General features: G+C 41.8%; 1 protein-coding gene across 5 annotated transcripts in view; it reads left to right on the top strand.

Annotated features, from left to right (window-relative positions):
* LOC144686798 (mothers against decapentaplegic homolog 4) overlaps positions 1–10,354 on the top strand; it is a 94,728-nt gene extending 84,374 nt beyond the window's left edge. For all 5 annotated transcript variants that reach the window (XM_078552543.1, XM_078552554.1, XM_078552517.1 and 2 more), the window contains one exon: positions 7,024–10,354. In XM_078552543.1, coding sequence (XP_078408669.1) covers positions 7,024–7,235 — 212 coding nt within the window. In that variant the 3' untranslated portion in view covers positions 7,236–10,354. The remainder of the gene's footprint in view (positions 1–7,023) is intronic.
* The last annotated feature ends 1,793 nt before the right edge of the window (positions 10,355–12,147 follow it).

Here is a 12,147-nt window from a genome sequence, read left to right as displayed (position 1 = left end):
TGTGTGCGAGCTCCAGGACACTTCTCGTTTGCAGGAAGCGTTAGCTGCAGTAGCTCGAACCCCAGGTTTCAGAGCACGAGCAGCAGCAGCTGGTGTGATTGCAGCGCATTTGGGAGGTTGAGAGTTTCATGGATTGCAGGTTTGTAGATGTGGTCACCCTGCAGCTTAAGGGTATGCAGGCAAAGAGGAAAGGAGTGACCGTCAGGCAGTCAAGAAAGACTCAGCAGGTTGTGCGCCCTGAGTGCATCTCACTCTCCAATCAGTGTTCAGTTCTAAATGCTGGTGAGAGTGATAGTTGCTTTGGAGAGTGCAGCCATAGACAAGTGCACCTCATTGGCTGACTCACCTATACAGCGGGGCAAGAGGAACATTGGGAAATCAAAAGTGATAGAGGGTTTGATTTTTTTGGGAACAGCCGGGCGTTTCTTGGCTTTAGACATGAAGCCAGGATGATGCATTGCCTCCCTGATGCCAGGATCAAGGATGTCTTTGGGCAGCTGCAGAACACTCAGATGAACAGCCAGAGGCCTTGGTCCATATTGGTACCATCAACATAGGTAGAAAAAGGCAGGCAGAATTTAGGCAGCTGGCATAGAAACTAGTAAGAAGGAACGGAAAGGTAATAATCTCTGGAATACAGTACTCCCAATACCATGGGCTAGTGAGTATAGAAATAGAATAGAACAGATGAATGCAAGACTGGAGATGGTGAATGAGGAAGGGCTTTTAGATTCCTGAGACACTGGGACCAGTTCTGGATGAGATGGAACCAGTACAGGCTGGATGGGTTGCACCTGGTCAGAGCCAGAAGCAATATACTTGTGGGGCAATTTGATAGTGTTACTGGGGAGGGTTTAAAGTAGTTTAGCAGGGGTTTGGGAAGCAGGAAATGTTAGCAAGGAAAAGCAAGCTGCATGGTGAATTGGGAGACACAGAAAGCATTGGAGTAGAAATAGCATGGTATTAGGTGGGGTCATTCTCGACTCTTCAGATACTGAAGCAGTCCATGTCCAAATGCAGCAAGACCTGGACAATATCCAGGATTAGGCTGGCAAGTGGCAAGTAACATTTGTGTCACACAAGTGCCAGGCAATGACCATCTTCAACAAGAGAGAATCGAACCATTACCCCTTGACATTCAATGGCATTACCATCGCTGAATTCCCCCACTGTCAACATCCTTCTTCAACATTGACCAGAACCCGAACTGGACTAGCCATATAAATACTGTGGCTACAAGAGCAGGTCAGAGGCTAGGAATCCTGAGGTGAGTAACTCACCACCTGACTCCCCAAAGCCTGTCCATCATCTACAAGGCACAAGTCAGGAGTGCGATGGAATACTCTCCACTTGCCTGGATGAGTACAGCTCCAACAACACTCAAGAAGCTTGACACCATCCAGGACAAAGCAGCCCGCTTGATTCGCACGCCATCCACAAACATTCACTCATTACACCACCGACGCACAGTGGCAGTAGTGTGTGTCATCTGCAAGATGCACTGCAGAAACTCACCAAGCCTCCTTAGACAGCTCCTTCTTAACCCACGACTGCTACCATCTAGAAGGACAAGGGCAGCTGATACAAGGGAGCACCATCACCTGGAAATTTCCCTCCAAGCCACTCACTATTCTGACTTGGAAATGTATCACCTTTCCTTCACTGTCACTGGGTCAAAATCCTGGAATTTCCTCCCTAACAGCAGTGTGGATGTACCTACATCACATGGGCTGCACTGGTTCAAGAGGGCAGCTCACCACCACCTCCTCAAGAGCAAAAAGGATTGGGCAATAAATGCTGGCTTTGCCGGAGATGCCCACATTCCCGTAAATGAATTTTAAAAAAGAGTAGGGGGGGAATGAAATGAGGTCTAAATTAATTTTATTGTGCATGTATGTGAATGCATGGAGTGTGGAAAATAAGGTTGGTGAGCTGCGGGTGCAGATAGCCACAGCCACAAGGAAATATGATGTTGCGGCCAGGATGAAGCTAGCCAGCGATGCCCACATCCCATGAACAAATAATAAAAAAAGGGGACCTTGGTCAAAAAAGGACAGGACTGGCACTAAATATTCCTGGATGCAGGATGTTCAGGAAAGATAAGAGGGGAAAGAAAGGGGGTGGGGCAGCAGAATTGATTAAGGAGAACATTACAGTACTGGGGAGAGAGAGGGTGTCCTAGAACGTTCAACAAAAGAAGAACAAAGAAAAGTACAGCACAGGAACAGGCCCTTCGGCTCTCCAAGCCTGCGCCAATCATATTGCCCGTCAACTAAAACATTTTGCACTTCTGGGGTCCGTATCCCTCTATTCCCATCCTATTCACGTATTTGTCAAGCTGCCTCTTAAACACCACTATCGTACCTGCTTCCACCACCTCCTCTGGCAACGAATTCCAGACACTCACTACACTCTGCGTAAAAAACTTGCCCCGCACATCTCCTCTATAGTTTTCTCCTCTCACCTTAAATCTATGTCCCCTAGTAATTGACTCTTCCACCCTGGGAAAAAGCTTCTGACTATCTACTCTGTCCATGCCACTCATAATTTTGTAAACTTCTATCAAGTCGCCCCTCAATCTCCGCTGCTCTAGTGAGAACAATCCGAGTTTCTCCAACCTCTGCTCATAGCTAATAACCTCCAGACCAGGCAGCATCCTGGTAAACTACCTCTGTGCCCTCTCCAACGCCTCCATATCCTTCTGGTAATGTGGTGACCAGAATTGCACTCAATATTCCAAGTGTGGCCTAACCAAGGTTCTATAAAGCTGCAGCATGACTTCCCAGCTTTTATACTCAAAACCCCTGCCAATGAAGGCAAGCATGCCATATGCCTTCGTGACTACCTTATCCACCTGCGTTGCCACTTTCAGTGACCTGTGGACCTGTACACCCAGATCCCTCTGCCCGTCAATGCACTTAAGGGTTCTGCCATTTACTGTATAATTCCTGCCTGTATTAGACCTTCCAAAATGCATTACCTCGCATTTGTCCGGATTAAACTCCATCTGCCATTTCTCCGCCCAAGTCTCCAACCGATCTATATCCCGTTGTATCCTTTGACAATCCTCTGGGCCTGTAATTTCCTGGATTATCCCTGCTACCCTTCTTAAACAATGGAACAACATTGGCCATTCTCCAGTCAGCTGGGACCTCACCCGTAGCCAGTGAAGATACAAAGATTTCAAGGATAGAATCTCTTTAGTTAAGGCTAAAAAAGAACCACAGAGGTGCCATTATACTACTGCATCCAATCTATAGCCACCATCCAGTGGAAAGATATAGAGGAACAAATTTGCAAGGAAATTAGAGAGAGAGAAAAGATTGGGCCTTGCATTTATGTAGACCTTTTTGTGACCACCAGAAGTCTCAAAATGCTTTACAGCCATTATGGAGAAAGGTAGGAACACAAATCCAGAGCTCCCTGGATGGCAGTAGAGATGGAGAGTAAGATAAAACTGAAAAAGAGTGAATATGACATGTCAGGTGGATAATTCAATTGAGAACAAGGCTGAATATAGAAAGTTCAGAGGTGAAGTGAAAAAAGAAATAAGCATACAGGGAGTATGAGAAGAGACTGACAGTTAATATAAATGGGATCGAGAAGTTTTCTACAGCATGTAAATAGTAAAGGAAAAAGTAGTGGGGCTGATTAGGGACCAAAAAGGCAATTTATGCATGGAGGCAGCGGCATGGCTGAGATACTAAATGTGAGTACTTGCATCTGTTTTTACCAAAATGATGTTGCCCAAGTCACAGTGAAAGAGCAGATAGTTGAGGCACTAGATGGGTTAAAAGATAAAAAGGAGGTATTAGATGGCTGGCTGAGTTAAAGTTGATACTTCACCAGTGCTGGTTCACATGCACTCGAGGATACTGAGGGAAGTAAGGGCAGGAATTGCAGAGCTGTTGACCATAATCTTCCAATCCTCCTTTAGATACAGAGGACTGGAGAATTGTAAAGTTATCCCCTTGCCAAAAAAAGGGCATAAGGATAAGCCCAGCAATTACAAGCATGTCAGTTTAATCTCAGTCGTGGGGAAGCTTTTAGAAGTGATAATTCAGGACAAAATTAACAGTCACTTGGACAAATGTGGATTAAGGAAAGCCAGCGTGGATTTGTTAAGGGCAAACTGTGTTTAACTTGCTTGAGTTTTTGATGAGATAACAGAAAGTTGATTGACTTTCAGAAGGCATTTGACAAATGTCACATAACAGGCTTGTCAGCAAAGTTGAAGCCCATGGAATAAAAGGGGCAATTGCAACATGGGTGCGAAGTTGATGGAATGACAGAAAACAGTAGTGGTGAATGGTTGTTTTTTGAAATGGGAGAAGATGTATAGTAGAGTTCCCCAAAGGTTTGTGTTAGGACCACAGCTTCTCTTGGGGCTGAATTTTACCTATGTTAGGTGGGAGCGGGCGCAGAGCAGATCGCCGCCCGCAATCAGCTGTGTGCTGCCATTTTACATGGACGGGCCAATTAAGGCCCACCCAGCGTAATACGCGTTGCGTAGTGCTCAGCGCTACCTGTGCGGGTGGGGGGAGGAGGGAAAGCTGGGGCCTGCGCAAAAGAGCGCAGCAATCTCCCTGAGGCATGGAGCTGCCTCGAGATTAAGTACATAATGAAACCTTTTTTTATAAATAAAGCGAAAAATTATTTAGAAATGTCCCCTCATGCAACAGTGTCACACGAGCTGGGACATGTTTGTCAATTAAGCAAAATTTATTTATTAAACCTTCAGGAAATCTCATCCCGCCCGTGAATGAGGTTTCCTGAAAAACGCGAAGGCCGCTTGGGCTCTTCGCCTGCCCGCCAACCATAAGGTTGGATGGGCAGTGTTGTCAACAACTTTAATTGCTTTTTTAATGGCCTTAATAGGCTGTTGACAGTTCGGTGTGCGCACAACCGCCTTCAGTGCATGCCCGCCGAACAAAATATCGAAATGATGCACGATGACATCAGGGTGCACGCCCGACGTCATCGCGTGTTATTTTACCCATCAGCATGTCGGGCCCGTCCCTGCACGCCGACAGCAATATTCTGCCCTTGATCTATGTCAAGAGAATATTGGCGTACAGGGCATAATTTCAAAATTTGCGGATGACACAAAACTTGGAAGCATTGTAAACTGTGAGGAAAATAGTGATAAACCTCAAGAGGACAGAGACAGGCTTGTAGGATGGGTGGACAAATGGCAGATGAAATTTAGTGCACAGAAGTGTTAAGTAATATGTTTTGTTAGGAAGAATGAGGAAAAGCAATATAAAATAAAGGGTAAAAACAAAAAGCTAAAAGCTACTGCGGATGCTGGAAATCCAAAACAAAATAAAAACAGAATTACCTGGAAAAACTCAGCAAGTCTGGCAGCATCGGTGGAGAAGAAATCAGTCAACGTTTCGAGCCCTCATGGCCCTTCAGCAGAACTGAAGCATAGTTTCAACAAGGGAGAAATATAAATTGGTTTAAGGTGGGTGGGGGGGAAGAGACACATTGAGGGTGTGGTGTGAGCAGATAATCAAAAGATGTCAGAGACAAAAGGGTCAAAGAGGTGTTGAAGGTGGTGGTCTTTGTCTGAGAAAAGTGCTAAGTCTTGCATTCTTAATTAGCACTTTTCTCAGACAAAGACCACCACCTTCAACACCTCTTTGACCCTTTTGTCTCTGACATCTTTTGATTATCTGCTCACACCACACCCTCAATGTGTCTCTTCCCCCCCACCCACCTTAAACCAATTTATATTTCTCCCTTGTTGAAACTATGCTTCAGTTCTGCTGAAGGGCCATGAGGGCTCGAAACGTTGACTGATTTCTTCTCCATAAAATAAAGGGTGCAATTCTAAATGTGGGGTACAGGAGCAGAGTGAACTGGCGTGTGGGTGCTTAACTCATTGAAGGTAGCAGGGAATGTTGAGAAAGCACACGGGATGCTGGGCTTTATGATCGGGGCATAGAGTACAGAAGCAAGGAAATTATGATAAACCTGGCTCAGCCTCTAATGGAGCATTGAGTCCAATTATTGGCACCACACTTTAGGAAGGATTTGAATGCATTAGGGGAAAACGGTAGTAATCTAGAGACCCAGGATCATGCACTGGGGATGTGGGTTCAGATCCTACCACGGCAGCTGGTGGAATTTGAATTAATTCATAAATCTGAAACATAAAACTAGTCTCACTAATGGTGACCATGAAACTATCATCGATGGTTGTAAAAACCCATCTGGTTCACTGATGCCCTTTAGGGAAGGAAATCTGTCATCCCTACCTGATCCAGCAATGTGGTTGACTCTTAATTGCCCTCTGAAATGACCTAGCAAGGTCAGTTCAAGGGCAATTAGGAATGGGCAGCAAATGCTGGCCTTGCCAGCGACGCTCACATCCCATGAAAGAATAAAGCAAAAAAAAAAGAAAAAAATCATGAGAATGGTTTCTCGAGATGAGGAACTTCAGCAACTTGGCTAGATTGGAGAAGCTGGGGCTGTTCTCCTCGGAGAAGAGAAGATTAAGAGGAGATTTAATAGAGGCTTTCAAAATCATGATGGGTCTGGACAGATCAGATGGGGAGGAACTATTACTCTTGGTGGAACGAGAGGACCAGAGGACAACAATTTATGGTGATGCAATGATGACATGAGGAAAACTCTTAACGTAAACGCAGTGCATGGTTAGGATCTGAATGCTCTGCCTGAGATTGTTGTGAAGGCAGATTCATTTAAGGCCTTTAAATGAGAACGGAAGAATTGTGAGAAAGTTTGCAGAGTTATGGGGAAAACGCAGAGGAGTGGGACTAGGTGCGTTGCTCTTCTGGCAAACCAGCACTGACATGACTGGCTGAATGGCCTCTTTGAGTGCTTAACCATTGTGATTATGGACAAAAACGTCAGCATATCCTCTTCATGCGTTGACCAATTTGATGTGCTTTTCCAGTTCATTGTTTTTATTCCTAAGAATCTTATTCCCAATATATTAACTATTCCGAAGTCTTTTAACTGAAGCCCTTGCATTAACCTACATTGCATTTTCAGGTTTGTCTGCTGCAGCTGGAATAGGAGTGGATGACTTGCGCCGTCTATGTATTCTCAGGATGAGTTTTGTTAAAGGCTGGGGACCTGATTACCCAAGGCAAAGCATCAAAGAGACCCCTTGCTGGATTGAAATTCACCTACATCGTGCCCTTCAGCTGCTGGATGAAGTACTTCACACCATGCCAATTGCAGAACCACAGCCCCTGGACTGAGTTGCTCTACAATAGTCATTGTCTTGCTTGGGTGGGGTGGGGAGAAGACTAGAGTTCAACCTTGTTAATAAACTGATGTATTTTACTTTTGTTCAGCATATTCTTTCAGAACAAAAACTTTTTTGGTAGGTATGCAAAAAAAAAATCAAACAGCAAAACTACTGTTTATTTTCTCTTGACAAACCTCAGTATTCAAGCTTGTGTCTTTGTTTCCTACTTTGATACTCCACCAGTATGATTCACAGCCTGTATGACTTAATACAGACTGTATTAACTACCAATAATGGTTATCCTACATTCAAATGCTGTGAATATTGCTTGATTTGGTGCTGCAAAAGGCTATTCAGTTCATTTGGTTAGCCACTCTTCTCCAAGCCCAAAACTGAACTGGGAAGATGGGGCAAAATGTGGGAACAATGAGGGTATCATTGTTTGAGTTCTGATAGTTTTGCTGATAGTACATTGAAACCTTAATAACTAATACCTCCATGCCAGAAAAGGCAGTACTAAGTGGGGGAGGGTAATTATTTTGAAAAAAATGTTTTCTGGTTTACAATTTAGAAATTTCCAGAGCAGTCAAAAACTGGTTGAGAAAACAGATGGCGACCTGTTTTTGAAAAAAAAAACATGCATTACAGCAAAGTGGCCTCTTCAGCCACATTTTACAGATCCAGGCTTTCTTTATTTGAAAGAACACCTGATTTGCACTTTATTCAAAAAAAACTTTCTTTTTTATACTGCACCCTTAAGAGAGAGCTCCTCTATAGAGGGATGTTTGTATTGTACAGTTAGTTCATCACCTTCAATAATGTAGTTTGCTTCTTAATTTTTTTTCTTTCAATCTCTTTCTTATGTTTCTTTGCATGTGGGTCTGGCCATTGTTTAACATTGGCTGCTTTGGCCAAAGTTTTCAAATTACGCACAGCTTATGACCAGAGACAGGAGGTTTAAGAAATGCTTGTTTCTGATCTGAGAGAAAAACTTAAAAAGCTGTATATTTTTTTACAGAAATCAAGATCTTGTTAGTAACACTAAAAAAGTGGAACTTTTTTTTCTGTGCTGTTCAGATGCATCTGATGCTGAAACGCCTGTGTTCGTTCTTCTTTGTGTCGATTTCCACACCCCCCCCCCCAAAAAAAAACCCCCTAATTCCATGTATACCAAGTTTGAGGTGATAAGGTATTCTTTGTTATTGATGTTCTCTGTAAGGAATTCATTTTTCAGCATTAGATGATGATGAATTATATTAAGATCAACATCAAGGGCATTCATGTTTTGTAGCCAGATCAAATTTTGTTTTACCCTGTCTGTTTTTAACACATTCTTATACTGTAGAAATGGAAGGTTGAACTTTCTTTTTAAAACGTCATTCTGCAGTGTATTTTTTGGCTTATTTAATATAATTGGTACCAAAATGCTGCTTATTTGACATCATCTGAAATTACTTCCACCATTATTACCAGCAGTGTTATAGAGTGCAAATACTTTCACCAGGTGGAACCTAAATTTGGATGGTCAAAACCTGTAATTGTACTGTTAAATCTTTTCACAATGCAGGTGGACATCATACAAAAGTTTCATATGCTTATTATTATTCACTGAAATCCAAGTTGGAGGAGAGGGAAGACGTACCCAAAACAGTGTGCCTGTGAACATTTCATGTTATTGAAATCCTAGTGGCAACATTTGAGTATTCATTTAGGAGCATTATGTATTTACTGCTCTTCACTGCATCTGCCGATTGGTTTCTGCAAAATACATTGATGTCACAATTCCAGTCGAAACCAAATGTAAATTGAAGTGTATCTTTTATGAGCAAATGTAATTTTTACAGGAGTTAAAAATGAAAATGGGGAGCTACTAATTTAGATTATTTTTAATTATCTGAATAACAAAACCAATTACTATGCCTTTGAAATGCTTCTCAGCCAAATGGAAGGTCTGTATTGTTGGAAATGTGACCACTTAGGAATGTAATGAATCATAAGACCAGTACAAGTTTTTCTTTTAACACTCTAATTATTTTGAATCTGGATTGACTTCTGCTTTCTGGTTACTAGCTGTTGTTTAAGTTGCAACTGACATGCTATTGTAAAGTTTTTAAGACAGTTTGCTAAAGGGGTGGGGAAATTGCCAATCTCAGCTTTTATTTCTCCCTTTTGCTGTGTGTGGATGTGTGCACATTTTGCAAATCTTTATACTATGCTTCGGCACCATTTGTAGAGACTACTAGGAACCAAGTATTATTAGGATAGATAAGAACAGAAAAAAGTATATGATAAAAATCTGAAATGCCTACCTAGAAATAGTTAAGACGGCCCTTTTTCTTACATTAGAGTTGCATTGGATTATGCTATTTATTAAAACTAATGTGTAAGAGATCATTCATTGACATTGCAGGGGTTAGGATGAAATTATAGTTATCGGCTCAAAGTAACTGAGTGCCTGTCTTGTGCAATTAAGAGATATTTTAATTCTTTGAATTGGGGGCAAAAAAATTCTGATGAAATCTTGCATTTTGCATGGTTGATGTTTTTTAAAAAAAAATTTTCCTCAGTCTACATTTAAATTTTAGGGATACTTTTCATTTTGAAATTTAGAAGCACCCAACGTTAAAACCTAATTTAAAAAATAAACTTCCAATTCCCCCTTCATGGTCCAAGTCAGTTTTTACTCGAGTCCTTTCAGATTTTTAGGTCCTTATTTAGTTCACTATGACTAAGAGAACTGATAGAAAATGGACATCATAAACCTTTTGAGTTACAATATAAAATAGGCTTGGAAGGGACTACAGACCTAAATCTAAACAGGGGGAAAATATAGCATCTGCAGTGTTATTCCTTTGTAGTAAAAGATTGAATTGAGCAGAAGGACTGTAAGCTGACTGAGAATTTTGCATTAACATTGAGACACATTGTGAATCAGGCATTCTGACGTCTGTTGTTTTGAGCCCCTGTTGGTTTGATGATTGGAATGGCATTGACTGCACGAGGTAGCAATGGAAATCTGTCTGGAATAGAACAACTTTGACAAAATGTCACCAGATATTCTGAATGGAACAAGTAATGTATGCATTTTATCTTTTAAGCAACTAGTATAAATAAAATGTTTGCAAAGTATACTATTTCCTCTTTTATTTTAGCAGCCTGTCTTGGTTATCTAAAAGCCTCTAAAGTCAGAAATTCTGTTCAACCTGAAACATTGTAAATCTTTCTCCAAATGATGTAGCCTGATTCAATTATTTTCTGCAGGTGTAGACTGCTGCAATAAATGCTTTGCAGCTGCATCATGCCTCTCCATGCACTTGATTTGTATTGGCTAAGTTAATGGATCCAAGCCATGTGCCCCCATGTTTTCTTCTTAAGTTTAAAGTGTACATAAAGATACATAAACAGCCCATTAATTTAGTCTTGACTTTAAAAAAAAAACAGAACTGATTCTGTATACTCTTGAACTGAGATGTGATGCAGGTACTTATCATTTCACTCGGATAGGCTGACTTTTTACTCTGCTTCTGGTGAAGTGTGGAACGAGCACAAGTGGACCTCATTGTGATAGACTTGTAGGCATGTGACTAAATGTTCCCAATAATTGGGAGTTTCATCCTTGATGGAGTTACTTCCTTAATGAAGTTTAAAGCAGCACTCAGCAGAAGCTGGTGGAAAATCCGAAAATTTCACCACTTGTTCTGAAAAATTCAACTGACAATTTAAGCTCAGTGCCTCAGTGATGGGACATGAGTTTGTATTAGCAGTGTTTCATTTCATGAGTTACTTATCTCCACTTAGGAAGGGGATTGAGCAGAGGCTAGATGCATCTTCCAGGCTGTGCTTACACATTTACTAATGATTAATTGCAGAATATCACTGGGGGAGGATTGTGAATGGGATGCCAATGCTCAATGGTGGGAGAAATACATGCGATACCTATTGAGGGGAAAAGTCAATTTACACAATCAGAAGGTGGGAGGAGCTTCGTATACACTGACTTGAACCTGCTGGGCTGAATGGCCTGTTTATGTGCTGTAAATACTATCCAAGGGTGTAAAATTTTGTTGGAGGAACCATACACCACTGCACATTCTTGTAATGTTACTTTCTGTTCCCTATGGAAACTACCCTCCATAACCTTGCCAACATTTTGTAATACAAGTCTAAACAATTTTAAAAAGTCTCCGGGCTAATCACTAAGCTATATCCCTCATATCCTAGTATGCCTGTCTTCATCCATCCTCATTCTGAGAGTTGGCCACATTACGAACAATGTTTCTGCACTGATTTCTATTCTCCACTGCCCTCGCTGCCTGTCCCATAGAGAAACCAGTCCACGTTCTGATTTAATCCATCTGTGCCATCTTTGGTCTTTATGCATGTTTTCCAGATGTTTTGCCTTGCATTACCTCTCTCTTTCCAAACACTCCGCTCCTGTTTTCATCACGTCCAAAATATGTGAGCTTTCTTGATATCACTGGCTAAAACAAGTTCCTCCTAACACCAGTTTTCTCGAGCACCCACTGGTTTGTCCGTTTGGCCATCCATGACACACGTAATACCTGTTTTGAGTCCTTTCATTTCAAATGCTCTTATTCTTCTTGATGGTTCAGCTTTCACAGCCATACAAGGGCTTTCTGAAGGCTAATTTTCATTGTAATTGAAGTTCACAATGCCATGACCCTTGTTAAGTCTAGCCCAAATTTCTCTGGTAGACTCTACATCTTGCATGATTAAGTGACCCAAGATAGTGGAAGGTATTAGCCTATTCAAGCTGAATTCCGTTAATCAGAATCTTCCAGGTTTTTCCACCCATCCCCATTACCTTTGCCTGGTCAACATTGATCAGTTAGTAGCCTACATTAAAAGAAAATGTAGGAGACTGGACAGTTGAGGGCAGTGGGGTTGAAAATCGATCATGA

Source organism: Cetorhinus maximus, chromosome 1 (genome assembly GCF_964194155.1).
Source record: "Cetorhinus maximus chromosome 1, sCetMax3.hap1.1, whole genome shotgun sequence".
Lineage (NCBI taxonomy): Eukaryota > Metazoa > Chordata > Chondrichthyes > Lamniformes > Cetorhinidae > Cetorhinus > Cetorhinus maximus.
This window is presented reverse-complemented; position numbering and strand designations above follow the sequence as displayed.